We start from the raw sequence: 15855 nt of genomic DNA on the forward strand, positions 1-15855 counted from the left end.
TCCACTGTTAATGCACAACATGTGAAGTTAGACAAACAAGCTTCCTATTCCCATTCTTAACCCCACTCCTAGAATCTACATGTGGATCAAGTTTGCATATTTCCCTTCGGATAAATCAGAAACATGACAATTGAAAAACGCTGCCAGGCCTAGACTGTCATTTTTCTGTATTTCCATGAAAAAACATATTAAAAAACGCATAACCACAGAAAGATTTAGTTCCCTGATGAGAAGCCTTTAAATGGTAAAGTACTGTTTTATAGGCCAAACGTAATTGACAATCAAACTAAACTAGGGGTCACCCCTTGCTGTAGAATGAACTCCATACATGTCAATAGACTATAAACAAACTGCATGTCACCAGAGAGAGAGAGAGAGAGAGAGAGAGAGAGAGAGAGAGCGAGAGAGAGAGAGAGAGAAAGTGAAGGCTGGTTCTGCGTGCCTCGTTGTTGCATGCCACATGCAGACGGGCTAACTCTACAACCATCTGTGCTTTTTTTTTGAACTTCCCACGTTCCCTCTTAGTCTGATCGGCGATGCTGTCACAAAACGACTGTCTCTGCGGGGAGACCAAAAAGGAAAAGAAAAAGAAAAAAAGAAAAAGAAAGCACTAGACTTCAGTCATAAAATCCTAAATGAAAAGCATAAAGACGCCATTTTGAAATATCTCCAACAGCTATTTCGGGCACTGCACCTCACTAAAAGCACAGAGGGAGACTATGAATGACATACTGCAGAGACATACTGCAGAAATGGAATGATGTTCTTGGCCCTGAAATTGCTTTGTCATTCAACTGTCATTTAACAAACCAAAGTTGCAAAACAGACACCAGAAGACATCCTGAAAGACGGTAACATAAAACTGCTCAGCACATGTTTTCGAGCTCTGAAGGCACTGAACGACGGACTTGTGGAAATTCAAAAAGGCTTGTTAATCATTTACTGCATTGTCAAACAATACAAATGTATTAATTCTCTTAGCGAGATGAAACGAGAGTTGCAGCAGTTGTCTTACGTAACTGCGCCAAGAATTTAATTTAATTTGCAGCATCAAGAGCAGGGGTGGGTAGAGCGTGCGGAACTTTTATGGAAATCCATGGGAAATAACACATCTTACATAAGGTGTCAGCAAGGTCTTTATCAAAGCGCTTCAACACATTTTTCCCCCCAATTAGGGATCCGACACACAGTACGTTGGCATTCGTGTGCGCCAAGTATGGGATATCGCGGCAGATAATTCTCAACACATGCTCCGTACTGCTGCCCTCATGGCGCCCGTATCGCCAAGTACAAACACGGGAACGAGATAAAAGGAGACCGTTACACACCTGAGGATGAACCTGTGCCGCGCTGACGTTTGCACAACACACAACAAACGGTTGACAGAGCTCCAAGACCTTCCCCCATAAAACTCATGATGCAGCAGAGTTATTGCTAAGGATACGAGTGAGTACTGAAGCACAAAGCCCCCTAAAATAATACCACATGAAAGATTTTGCCAGAACTCTTTTAGCTGCATAAGTACAAGGAACTCCTATAAAGATACTCCATTATCGTTCATTTCTCTATCTCTTTTTACTCCATGGCTTCAGTTTATCTTTCCAATCTTTATTTGTAAATAATCTCCTTTTAACAACTTGTCTGCCTGACTGTACAGTATATGGCCTCTGTAGCATAAGGCCCAGATATGACAAATTGTACTGTGGTATAAAATGTACTGTGTCACACATTGTAACTGGTTGACATCAGGGTCATTCTCAGGGGCACAAAAGGCTTGCACAACTGTGGTGTGTTCATCCACCACAAATCACCCAAAATCATGTTGAGTGATATCCTCATTTTTTAAACGTGGGGTGGTAGAGGTCAAGTACTCACATTTCCGCCTCTTCCACTCTGCTAAAACACTGAACTCAAGACATTTACACCACAGATCAGTCAGTGCTGAAACAGGGCTTTCTTCTTGCATATGCTTTCCCGGTGTGCATCGTAAATGACACTCCCCACACACACACACTTCCCAACCCACCCATGTTCTGAGCCTGTAGCGTAGCCGCCAAGCTCTCAAAATAATTTGACCGTTATTACAAGTGGAGTTAATGATAACACCGGTTTTTGTAGTCGCACCGGAGGCTGCCAGTGCTACGCAAGCTGACGCAAGCCCGCACAGCTGCCTCCCGGATAACAGTTATTGTGGAGAGCCATAATGACAGCTAACAGAGATACATAAAGCATGCATACACCTGGCTGCGATAAAAGTGAAACAATAAATCTAGTCTGCCCAGTAATGTTAGGTTACATTTCTCTCCGAGCGCTCAGTAAGGAGGAGGGGACTGTACTTGGCTTCACTTCAGAGAGAAGCCTTTTGCTTTTTAAAGACAAATATGTACAGCGTGAACGCGTGACTGAATGAACTGAATGAACGAGTAAATGACCTGCTCATTGTGGGTTCCCAACTTCATTTCAGACATTGCCGTTAATATATTGCATAACAGGTTTTGGCTGTATTTTACTAAAGCTATCCAGTGTCATGAAAGCAGTGCGCTGATGGAAGGCTCCGTGTTTTGAATGACACTGATCCGGCCGTTAATCCTCAGAGAGGCCCGCGTGTGTGTAAGACAATAACGGCGAGCGCCCCTCACGTACAGGTTCGGGGACTCCTGTTACCACACCTGTCAGGCACTTCTGTAGGGGGGCCCCCACACCCCCCCCATGCCCAACCCTCTTCGGCTCCCTCGGCTCCCTCCCCCCACAGCCCCAAATGTGTTGTGTCTTAGTGGGGGTCGGACTCCAGACCCATTTTCCAATAAAAGCATATGAGTAAGGTCTGGCTCGGCCAGCCAAGAGGAAAAAAGAAAAGAAAAGAAAGAGAAAAGAAAGAAAAAAGAAAAGAAAAAGTATGACAAGAAAATCAGTCCAATCAGAGAGCCACAGAAGCAGAACTCTGTAAAAACCATCCCCCCACCCTCCATTGTTGGACCTTAAAGGGGAGGGGGACATTCTCGTGGATCTGATTCAATGTCTAGCCTGAGAGTTGGATGAAATTGTGTGGCTGAAAATCTCTCTCTCTCTCTCTCTTTCCCTCTCTCGCACCCTTTCTCTCTCACTCTCTCTCTCTCTTTCTTACACTATTTCTGTCTTTTCTTTGTCACTCTGACACTCTTTCTCCTTCAATTGCTTCTCTCTCTCTTTCTCTCTCTCTCTCTCTCTCTCTCTCTCTCTCTCTCTCTCTCTCTCTCTCTCTCTTTCTCTCTCTCTCTCCCTTACTGTAGTCTCAGTATTCTGAGTCTGGGGACTGCTGAGACCCATCTGTGACTTGGACGTATAAACAGCATTCCTGGGCACCACATCATTTTCCTACAATGACCAGGGACACTTTAACAGAAATAGTTGTGCCTCGACGCACACTGGAGTTTTATAGATAAAACTAAACAGGCCCTTACTCTGCGGATGGGTGCAATTTCATATGATGTCTGACTTTATATATTTTGATAATTCCTTCTGAAGTCTGACGTTATGATTTCGGCCCGGTAATTCAATTAGCTCTGGATATTGTTTCTTTTTTTTCCTGGCTTCTTTTACGTATTAATGTATTCATTTGCTGAGATGAAAGCCAAAGTGATGCAAAGTGTGTGTAATGCTCTAAACATTGTCATCGGATGGAGGGATGGAGAGAGGGAGGGAGGGAGAGAGAGAGAGAGAGAGGAGAAAAAAAATCTCATTCCACTCAGATTGGCTCCAGAGGTGGGCGGGAGTCAGAGAGACACGGCGAGTCTTTGTTCTCTCGTATTGATTGTAACAATCAGCAAGGAGGAGGCTGCATGCCCTCAGGTTTGCAGTGATGAGTGTGAGGAAAATTGTATCTGAAAAACTTTGAAGTCTAGCAAACGGAGGGTCTTGAAGGACTTTCCTTTCCTCTCTCTTGCTCTCTCTCTCTCTCTCTCTCTCTCTCTCTCTCTCTCTCTCTTTCTCTTTTTTTTGTTCTTTTCCCCCTTTTTTTCTGCTCAGCATACACATGCACGGCATGGTATAATTTAGAGCAGCTCCGAGACCGACCACAGAAGCATAAATAATTGAATAAAATAGGGAGTGGTTTTTCTGAAATACACCAGCAAATTACTCAACAACATATTTTCCTCCTCTTTCCTCGGACCACTCCAGAGGAGCCTGTGTTCTGCTACGCAACGAGGTGGGGTTGGGGGGTTAGCGTCCCGCTCTGGTTTAGCTCGGACCCGACCGGGGCCGGGCTTTGCGTGCGGCCGCGGGGGCAACCAGCTCTCTGGCAAGCCTCTCGGAAATAATTTACACCAAGTTGACGTTCGAGGCCCCATAAAGACGGGCAGCTTCATACCTTGCATGCAAGCACACACACACGCGCGCACACACACACACATGCGCGCGCATGCACGCAGGCAACAATAAACAGGAAGCTTGCCAAGGTGACGGCGCTGAGTGCCTGCCCAGGAGCAGAGCGAGCGAGAGAGGAAGCCGTTATTTAGCAAACAGAGCCTGGTCTTGTTAGCCCGGCTTAAAGCCTCATGTCGTAAGCCCAGCTAACAACTGGCCTAAGTGTCAGAAAAAGTCATATTTAGCTAAGCAAGGACAGTAACTCAATTCTGAGAGGATCTACTTAGTCTTCAGTCTCTCTCTCTGTCTCTTTTTTTTTTTTTTTTGTCGCACAAACGTTGCCAGATGTCCAAGGCACACGAGCTGGCGAGGGCACTGAATGCACTTGCGATGATCAGTCGGGCTCGGTCGCAAGAGACCTTTTCTAGGACAAACAGTAGTAGAAAAAGATCATTTAGGCGGAGTTCATTTGGCTCGTGTAAATTCCGCAAATTGGTTTGGTGGGCAAAAAAAAAAAACCATGAGAGAGAAGATCCATAAAATTCCCCCTATCATTCCCCAGTGTGCTTTCAGAAAATTAAAAAACCCGCACCCATAAATTATACAGCCACCCCGCTCTCTGCACATGGAGACCAACTGTACACTAAGTGGCAGAAGATGAGTGTCGAGATCAGCACAACTGAACACACACACAAATGTTTGTGGCCATGTGAGGACCGTATAACTCACTGAGAGGGGAGAGTGAAAGCTGACTGACTCATCGCACGCGCGTGCTAAACATCCATCATTGCATACGGTTGCAATACAAACTATAATTATCAGTTTCCCCTTCCGTCAGATGAGAACTCCCCTATCTGTCCTGGTTGTTAATGGGGGCTCCTGGCTAGGGGATATGCCAGTTCTACAGCACAATCTCACCTCTGGCACAGAGGAGGAAGAAAGGGAAGGAGAGGTGCTATTCCCACCTGGGAATGGCTGGATAATACATTCCGCAACAAGCCAATGAGCCATGCAGGGTTAACAGCAATTACACTGGGGTTTTATATACCGTCTGTGAAAAATAGATAGCACCTTTTAAAACTTTCCCCATGTTCAGGGAGGGATATCTATATTTCATAAAGAAAGCGTTGGCTATAAAAAAAAAAGAAAAAGAAAAATAAAGGCGAAATGAAACGATCAATTCTTTGCCTGGAAATGAATAAATTACCTATGACCGATTCCACAGAAGTAGAATCGTTATTATGACGGTAGCTCTGGCTGACACGTGTGCATGTGTGTCTCTCTCTGTGTGTGTGTGTGTGTGTGTGTGTGTGTGTGTGTGTGTGTGAGAGAGAGAGAGAGAGAGAGAGAGAGAGAGAGTGAAAAGAGAGAAAGAGAGTGAAAAGAGAGAAAGAGAGATGATTAGGTATGCACTATGCACTGCTGTGGAGTATTGAGTGTGCTGTAAAGCACTGTGCTGGCTATACAGTGGCAGAGGAAGCGAAGCCGATTGATTAAGGTGGATTTTTTTTTATTTGCTTTGCTTGCACTCACGCTGTTTTCACTTGACCCTGACTGGGGATAGACGGTCCAGCCCAGCTCAGCTGTTGCCGTGGTGGAGTCCATCAGTGTTTCTGTGAAGGAGAGAGAGAGAGAGAGAGAACGTTCAAGGTCACCATTATGAGAAGATTACAGGCAACATAGCACGCATGCAGCACACTTGCAGGAATGCCCGCCCGGGCCTATTGTTGGCAACGGGCTAATAAGGGGAGTTCAGTCAGCCATTTGGAGGCTAATTGCAATAGATGGTATTTAGCAGTTCATTTGCATAAGTGGGGCTCCCCTGAGTAAGGGATTATGGTAAATCTCTGGCAACTTTCAGAATTCTCCATCAACAGATAAGGGCAGAAAATGCAGCGTTTGACTTTGTTTACCGAACAGAGAGGTCAGTTGGACAGGATGGCGCAACCACAAACAGATGACAGCAAGTTTCTTGAATTTGAGCGCAGATTACGGTGTAAGGCATTAGGCATTAACAACACTAGTGTTCCAGCACAATTAAAGTGCATTTATAGCAGCAAAAAAATCCCCTGTTTGTGTTTGTGCTAACACCCTCATTCTTTCTGAATCCTTCTAGAACCTCTCATGTCATGCCTACTGAGGGCTTATTTGAGTTGGAAATTTCTATAGTAATATTAGTATATTCTTGTACACATTATGTTGATCATTCACCATTTTGAAATGACACACATAACACTTCAAAAAAATGGTATTCCAGACATGCATGACGGTAGTCAAATAAAAACATAATGTGGCTTCACAGTGACTGCCGGAGCGATGAAATATTTCCTCCCCAATCCTCTGACTTCATCTACTCCATCGCAGCATCCCAGTGGAACGGGAGACAATAATGACAAAAATAGACCCCATCCAACATGCCACTTCCAATCCCAAAGGTTAAAGTGGATTGAACAGCCTTCCGTGGCACGGAGCCCTAATGCACTGTACGTCTAAGAATAGTGGCGGTATGCATTTAACATGAAGGTATCGTGTTTGTCATCATCGCAGCATCCGGCTTGCAGTGGAGTGTTGTCATATGTGCCAACATCGCTAACGGACATACTCTTCACTAGCCTTGTGTGTGTGTGTCTGTGTGTATGTGTGTGTGTGTGTGTGTGTACATGTGTTTGTGAAAAAAGATTGTCCCACTCTGTTGGCTTAACACGGTTCAGAGCATGTGTGCATTGTTTGGTTCAGGACATGGGCAGCATAGAGTTGAAGAGGAACTGGGCAGGTTTGGCGATTTCTTCACCGTTTTCTCATTTTACGCTTGCAGGTTTCTCTGCAGAGCTTCCCCTACAGCTTTAGCGTCTATATATTACAACACTCCTCAATAGGTCAGTCTGCCTTCTCATGAGCATCGGTCGTGAGGCCGACCCGGTGGCACAAACATGCAAGCACGTTTTTTATTTTCTCGCTCACAGACGCTAGGGGGAAGCGAGACAGCCATCATTCAACCCGAAATAAGTCAAATAACCATTCCCATGATTCCGAAGCTGATCAGTTCAGAGCTAAAAAAAACATGTGTGAAAAAGTATATCCTTATAGGACAATGAAAGACTCTATCTATTTTGGATTTAGTGAGGAACACTTATGCTGAAACGTTGGCTCGTCTGTGGAGACATCGTCCCAGTGTGTCAAGTGACGGTGCAAGGAGGTGAGTCGGTTAGGAAAATAACTTCTTCTACGCCCCACAGGAGGTGGGGTGTACAGCCAAAGATGTGCAGCCTTATGCCATGGTGCAAGAGGCAGGAGTTCTGCATATGCTCAAGCTAAGGTATAATATTCCCTCGCCCCCGCAACGTGACTCACAGCAGGGCCTAATACTACAGTACAGTGCTACTGCAGACAACAACAAGAAAACTGAATGCAGTCAACGTGTCTGCTGCCAAGAATGCCATCTCAATAAATCAGGTGTCCTGACTCTTGAGGAAGATTAGGAAGGTGACTAGTTTTTTTTCCCCACCGAAGCATCACGGACGCCCATGCCCCTGAAAACCAAGCAGGAAGTGCTGGAATTGCCTGTTCATCACCCACTAATAAATGACTCCACAACTCATTGGAACGCCACCTACAACACGGTGGAGTGCGGTGTGGAACAGCAGGCTGCTATCTTTTCTGCCCTGATGGACAAGGATGTCAAAAGAGTTTCAAGGACATTGCCGTCGTCGTGACTGACAGTGAGGCAAAACTGGCGTTAAGATTCTCAAAATGTCTGAAGAATGTGACAGCCCTCAAGAGCACAGAAACAGACCCTTCAGCGGTATGACCATTGCGCTGCAGAAGGTAATACTGAAATCAGGGATGAAGAGTATTCCATCATCAAAGATGCTAAGGCAGCCATCACTAAAGATCTAAAGATCAAGAGACCCTGATCCTGAGGACTAGTAATGTGTGTGTGTGTGTGTGTGTGTGTGTGTGTGTGTGTGTGTGTGTGTGTGTGTGTGTGTGTGTGTGTGTGTGTGTGTGTGTGTGTGTGTGTGTGTGTGCGTGCGTGCGTGCGTGCGTGCGTGCGTGCGTGCGTGCGTGCGTGCGTGCGTGCGTGCGTGTGTGTGTGTGTGTGTGTGTTGTGCATGTGCTAGAGCAGTGTGGGGCTGTAGTGTGTGTGTGCATGTGTGTGTGTTGTGCATGTGCTAGAGCAGTATGGGGCTGTAGTGTGTGTGTGTGTGTGTGTGTGTGTGTGTGTGTGTGTGTGTGTCAGTAGGAGGTAGACAGGGTTAGAGAGCGGTAGGAGGGTGGGAGGATAAGCCATGCAGAAGAGAGCAGATCCGTGGGCTCAGTGGCGATCAGTCAAGGCCCTGGAAAAAAGAGAGCCCTGACTGCCTCGGCCTCCTGTGGCAACCAAACCACTTTACCAACTGTCAGAGCGAGAAGGCAGCGTCAGCCTAAGGGGACGCTTTAACTCTCCACTCCTCCACCCTCCCGCCCACGTACGCACGCCCATGACATGCCCCACACCCGCACCTCCGCCCGTGCCTCCGCCCTCGCCTCCCCTCGCTCTCCACCCCATTCTGGGGCTGCGTGATGCATCTGTGCGGCCGGTTGGCGAGGGGAAGGGAGAGAGGGAGAGGGAGATCTCCGGGGCCGGACCGTCAGAGACACTCTATCTGGCCCGGATTAGCCCGGGTAAAGGAACACCTCCGGTAATTGGGGTCAAAGAGAAAACATCTCCTGTTTGTGCAGTGGACCCTCTGAGGAACTGGTGGATGACAAGACTGCATCCAGCGAAGCTGTCAGTTAAAACATCTCCACAGGGAAATACTCTCTCTCTCTCTCTCTCTCGTTTTCTCTCTCTTTCTCTCTCTCTCTCTCTCGCTTTCTCTCAATCTCACTATCTTTCTCTGTCTTGCTTTCTCACTCCCCAATCAATCTATCAATCTCTCTACCCGGCATATCTCGCCTCTCTCTCCTTCTCTTTCTTGTTTGCTCGATCTCTGCGTGAGATCAGATTGAGCAGGCGGAACTCATTTTGTCTGACTTGGCTGGCATTAGAATTCTGCCTGTTTAGAGTCAACGGAGACCGAGCTTGTCACACACATTAATCTCATTTGCCTGCGGAACGGAGATGTTTATCATGTGGAAATATTCAAGAGCGTTATTGATTTTCTTAATAGTCTTTTTGGTGTGAATGCAAATTGTGAACCGCCCTAGCCCACACAAATCAAGTCTTGAAAGCTTGTGTTAGTTAATCATACAATTTCCATCATTCATACAAACTGCAATAAATCGGCACAGAAAGTTTTAGATGTTAACGACCCCACCACCCCCCCCCCCCCCACCCCCACATCATCAACGCACAACACATGATTAAAAAGTAAATGAACAATTGCCCTTCTGTTTATAGCCCCAATTTTCCTTTCTCTTTTCTTTCCACTCCGCCTTCTTCTAGTTCCAGTCCAGAGCCAGGCGAGGTAGCGTAGTGCCCTTGATTCATAATCCCAGATTGGCTGATTTACATTCTGTTGGGGGAACAGTGGCTTTTAATTATCAGGCTCTCCATGCGCCCGGGTTATTTTTAGGGAGGAATCGCCGCATCGCTCCGTCACACCAATCTGTGTCGGCATAATAGCACGCCCCGCGTTCCGCGCGCTTTATCACAAAGCCCAAATCTTATAATTAGGCAGATGAAATAGCATTTGTGCTGTGGCATTGATAACGCAGTCGAACGTACAGTTCTCCAGCAGTCGACATGGCTCGAGCTGCCGAATGATAATTATAACCCGGGACGGGAATGATAATTAGGCAACGAGTCGACTGGGGATCACAGCCCTCCCACCTTCTTTTGCCAAACCACTCTGCTGGCTGCTGGAGTCAGGCGGTGTGTGTGGGTGTGTATGTGTGTGGGTGTGTGTTGTGTGTGTGTGGGTGGGTGAATGTGTGTGGGTGTGTGTTGTGTGTGTGTGGATGGGTGCGTGACTGTATATGTGTGTGTGTGTGTGTGTGTGTGTGTGTGTGTGTGTGTGTGTGTGTGTGTGTGTGTATGACTGTACTGTATGTGTGTGTGTGTGTGTGTGTGTGTGTGTGTGTGAGTGTGCACGTCTGAGGGCAAACAGCGATGCTCTTCTCCCATTCATCCTCTTACTCACACACACACACACACACACACACACCCGGTCCCCCCTTCTGCCTCTCACTGCCCCCAGGGCTGGCTTACATAGTGAGTGGAGTGGCTTACTGGCACTGGCCCTGTCCCTACCCTGCTGCTGGGCCGCTCCGGGGCCCTGGAGGAACCTAACTCAACCAATTTATGACCTCCTACAGAGAGGAGGACGAGAGAAAGTAGCCCCGGGAGCCTGAGCACACAGGGGGGGAGAAAGGGACTAATCAGCAGCCACAGGTCTGAGTCTGGCTGGCCTCAAGCGTTAGCCACCACGGCTAGCAAGAGCGCTACGTGGAGAAGCTAGCGGTGCTTCCTGAGGGTGTTTTACGGAGACCCGGCTCCCTGGAGACGATGATGACGCATTCCTTATGCCGCCCTTTGAACTCTGCAAAGGTCAAAGGGTATTGTCTGTGTGCAATAGCTCAGTATAATATGAGAAGAGGAAGAGGAGGAGATGATAAGGGCTTAAGCTTGTCCTGAAGTGAAGAGGGTTGGGTGCTCTTTGTTTGTGATGTAAACAGGAACTTGTCAAGAGGGATGAATGTCTCCACCACCACCACCCAACTCTACATCTTCATCAAACATGCCATTGCAAAAGAAAAGGGGTTAAAAAAAGGCTAATCTTTCTTGCTTTTGGCCACCATCCACTACTCACTAGGCCAGTTTTTGGTTCGAGCATGGAAGGAAGGAGCGGGCAGCCTAAAAACAGGCCACACTCATTTGCACTCCGACACAGGAGTGGCCCCGGGGCTAGGCCTTGAGGCACTGTCACGCAGCAGCATCCCCCCCCACACACACCACCACACCACATCCCCACCTGCTGGAGGGAGTCAGCGGCTTTTCGAGGGGACTGAAGGTTAGCCACGGCAGCTGTTCCCAGGGCTGTAAACAAAAGCCGGGGGCCTCGGCGAAAGGGCCCCGGCTCCCCGACATTAATTGATATGCGACGGGATCCTTTCCAGGCGCTGGGATTACCGCTGAGGGTGGGGGGGGGAGTGGGGGGTTGAATTGGGGCTGGTCAACAGCCACGCTCCAGTGACACAACAGACACACAGGCACCTGTTGAAATGGCCGCTTCTGAAATGGCAGCGCAGGGAGGGTTATTTGGGGAAGGTGCCGCGTGGCGTGAAATCACTGTTTGGTTCATTAGCAACAGGGCTGTTTACTCACGGACGCCATTTGGGCACAGAGGAGAGACGACAGAATGCCACCCATGCACACACACACAACAAACAAAATGTATAGATGTGTGTGTGTATGTATGTGTGTAGGCATGTATGTATGTACAGTAAGTATGTGCATGTATATACAGTATGTATGTATGTATGCATGCATGTCTGTATACAGATACACGCTCATATATAAATACATACTGTACAAATATATAGCATATAGAAATATATACTTAACACAGACACAGACACAGACACACACACACACACACACACACACAGCGAGAGACACACACACACACACACACACACACACACACACACACACACACAACTGAGACGAGGTGCCCCTTCCCTGAGCCTCTCACACCACTGGTGTGGAGATTAGAAAGGGAAAGTGGTCGGCACCCTTGCTGACTCCCCTGTCACCTCTGCGCTGGCTGTGTCTGGTAAGATAATACTCCAGGTGTCCTTTCAAAAGTGGAGCAGCTCTCTCGGCCGGGCCGGGCCCGACAGGGGGACGTGGGCTGAATGCTAAGTGAAGAGCCCAACAGAGGCGGCCTTCTTCCCCCAACGCTGCACCCTGGGCAGAGTGGAGGGCGACCAGAGTGTTTCTGCGCTGGACAGAAGGCCATCTTGGGGATGCAGGGAAGTGACCATAAAAACAAACAAGATTGCCTGCCCAGTGTGTGTGAGTGTGTGTGTGTGTGTGTGTGTGTGTGTGTGTGTGTGTGTGTGTGCGTGTGTGTGGCCGTGTGTGTGTGTGTGTGTGTGTGTGTGTGTGTGTGTGTGTGGGGGGGTGTGTGTGTGTGTGTGTGTGTGTGTGTCTGTAAAAGAGTTTGAGAAGTACCTTGAGAAGGATAACTGAGACTGTCTGTGACTGTGTCTACAATATGGGAATTCACAATCTGCTCTGGGAACAGTCGCTAAATTGGGAATGTGTGTGCGTGCATGTGACCGCTGTGTATGCCTGTTTATTTGTATGTCACTGTGTTTACACGGTCTTGCTGTGAGAAGTCTCTAAGGAATTGTGTGTGCGTTTGTTTGTGTGTGCCTTGGTTTGTGTGTGTGTGTGTGTGTGTGTATGACTGCTGGTGGGCTGGCTCTGGGGACTCTGTGTGTTTGTGTGTGTAGGCATGGCCCGGGTGTGAGGCAAGCAGTCTGGCTGCCTGGCAATAGGGGGAGATGGATGGCCAATTAGCGAGACAAGCCGAGCCAGGCTATAGAGCTGGAGCACCGACGCTAACTGTGAGACACGAAAGCTCGCTCTCTCGCTCACAAACACACACGCACACATACACACACACACACACACACACACACACACATACACACTCACTCTCTTTCGCGCTCTCTCAAAGGCCAGGCCATTTTCAATCTCCCTGCTGCAATACCAAAGCCCCCCAGGCACTATTTTACAACAAGTGCAACAAGTGTTACCGTTCCAAACAGATGAACACTGGAAAAACGTCTCTAAAACATATCTCAAACGTCTATAAAATCTATACGGTCTGGTACGGACACACACAGATCTGTCACAGCCCTGTTCCAAAAACGAGCTGCAGCGCCACGGTAATGATAACCTTTTTATATGACACATGGAAATGAGACGCGTCACCCAGCACACCAAAATGAAGTGAAAATGGCCTTGTGGTTAGTGTCGGAGAAATTAACTTTAATATAGCAGGCCGTGTGGCGTGCTCTACCGCCGTCGAGCTGGAAAACAGAACAGTGTTTTGGAAGGTGCATGATTTAGTGAGGGGTGCTCGCGGGGTGGGGTGGGGTGGTGGTGGTGGTGGAGGAGGAGGAGAAGGCTGGGCCCGGCGAAGCACTTGTTTGGCCTGGAAATTCCAGCGTGCGACAGCCTGCCAAGGTGATCTTTCCACTCCTTCCCCGCAAGCCGACACACAAAGTGGTCTAAAGTGAATTGCGGCCGGGCCCACTGTCTGAGACAAATCCTTTAACATCGGGCAGATTCCACATCAAAGCCGCCACATCCACTTTTCTTGCATTGGCCGGAGAGGACATGCGTCCGTGGCAGTTACCCGGTTAAGAGGACGTGTTGCTACACGACGCCCGGAACGTCTCTGTTCTTTTTCAGTAGCACGCGGAACCTGCGCCGCTTTGCGTTCGACCGTACGCAAACGGAATATTTGATGTCGTGCGAAATGGTCATTTGTCGAAACACTTCGCCGCTCAAAATATGTAAGAGACCCCTCAGGCTCAATCTTACCACAACCGCCACCATGCAGTCATAAAGTGACACCCCCAGACACAGGAAAACACTCGCGCTATTCATCGGCGGAATGCAATCCATAACTAATGCCCTGGATTGGAAACTGTGTTTTAATGTATGAAAAGAGCGCACTTGGCCGTCAGGATTTTGAACTGGGAGATATCGCTTTCCCCCCGCTGTGCCAAGCTGCCAGAGCAGTTGAAAAGTTACCTTGACTGGTGTGGAGACTCTCTCAGCACCGTGAAGGTCAACTGGCGGCGGAGGGCGCTGGACCAGAGCGCCCAAAAAAACAGCTTTGTATGGTAATTGAGTCCGTATGGCACATAGTGCTATTTGCACACACACACACACACACACACACACACACACACATGCGAGCACACACACACACACACACACACACACACACACACATACACACTCACGCACACACACACACACACACACGCACACTGACTGTGTGTTCTGTGAGCGGGGTTTAGAGGATAAAAGTGGCACCAACCCAAACTCAGGCAGCATTACTCTTGTGGTGACTGGGGTGGGGTGTAGGGTGTGCTCAAGGGGGGGGGGGGGGGGGGGCTGAGGTGGTGCTTGGGGGTAGGGGGGGCTTGGGGCTTACAAAGGCAAACCTACATCGCTATCCATTGCACTTTACAAGGGTCCACAGAGATACATTGGTATCCTTGAGAGATTTATGGAGACAGGGGGTTACTGCTGGGCACTAAAAGGCGTGTTTGGGGGGGTTGGGGTGTGTGTGTGTGGGGGGGGGGTATAGAGGGTGGGAGGGTGGTGTCTGATTATGATGTAGTAGCTTGCCGAGTGATCTGGAGGAGAAGAGAGCAGCGGCGAGGAGAGGCGGGAGAGAGCAGGCGCAGAGAATGAGTGTCCCTCTGTTTCAGAGGAAATGGAAGCGGGCAGTTGATCTTGGCAGCTCGGCTTTGCCCCCTCGCCACCGCCCCCCCAAAAAAACACCCCCACCCCCTTCCCTCTCCTCGCCCCCTCCATGAAATGCTCTACCACAGAGCCGGGTCGGGTCGGGCTGGGCGCTGGGGCCGCTGACAGCATGATGTAGCGATGTATTCCCCCCGGTTCCGAGCGGAATGGACTACAGTAATTCTCTCCCCCTCGCAAAAAGCAGGCCGGGACATCGTTCAAAACAGCTAGGCGTGTCAGAGAAGAAAAAGCAGCCGCGCTCTGGGACCGCGGCAGGAAAAGTGAAAAGAAGTGAAGGCAAAAGAAGGAGGAGGAGAGAGAGAGAGAGTGTGTGAGAGAGAGAGGGAGGGAAAGAGAGAGCAAGATAGCATACACAAACACCCTCCCAACAAGTCAGAGGCAGTTATTCCCTTCTCTCTAATTTGCACTTGTCTCAAGGCCAGTCCCACCCCCACCCCGACTCGCGTCTCCCGTTTTTGTAAACCTTGACATCTAATGGGCATTTTTAACTGAAAGGCTTAATTATTTACTTGAATGTGTCTCGCAGAAGGGGACCACAAAATGGTAATTGCAGCCCCTCGCTCACTCACTCTCTCTCTCTCTCTCGCTCACTCCCTCTTTCTTCCTTTCTCTTTTTCTATTGATCACTGGATGATTCTCTCCACCCTCCTCCTCCTCCTCCTCCTCCTCCTCCCTCCTTCTGTCCCTCTGCCCATCTCTCCAGCCTCCTCTTTCTTGGACCGTGGCCTTGCTTAAGGTCCCGCAGCAAAACGGCTGCCTCGGCTTGGCCTCGTGACGGGACGAAGGGCGCGGAGGAAGGACCCAAGCACATGCTGACAGACAGATTGCTTTTCCAACAGATCTCTCCCCCCCCACCCTCTCTCCCCGTTCCAAGAGAATAAAAAAGCGAGCCCATTTTTCCAACTGTTGGCCAGGCATCACATTTGGATTACAACATCCCTCAGCTCTTGCCAATCACTTAAAGCCTCGTGCGTCCGCTCCATGCATCAGGAATGTGTTATTGCCATTAG

General features: G+C 48.7%; 1 protein-coding gene across 1 annotated transcript in view; it reads right to left on the reverse strand.

Annotated features, from left to right (window-relative positions):
* ephb2b (eph receptor B2b) overlaps positions 1-15855 on the reverse strand; it is a 168397-nt gene that overhangs the window by 102872 nt on the left and 49670 nt on the right. Inside the window, exon 2 of the mRNA XM_062545014.1 lies at positions 5878-5957. Within this exon, the coding sequence (XP_062400998.1) occupies positions 5878-5957 (80 nt within the window). The remainder of the gene's footprint in view (positions 1-5877; positions 5958-15855) is intronic.

The sequence above is a fragment of the Sardina pilchardus genome, chromosome 9 (genome assembly GCF_963854185.1).
Source record: "Sardina pilchardus chromosome 9, fSarPil1.1, whole genome shotgun sequence".
Classification (NCBI taxonomy): Eukaryota; Metazoa; Chordata; class Actinopteri; order Clupeiformes; family Clupeidae; genus Sardina; species Sardina pilchardus.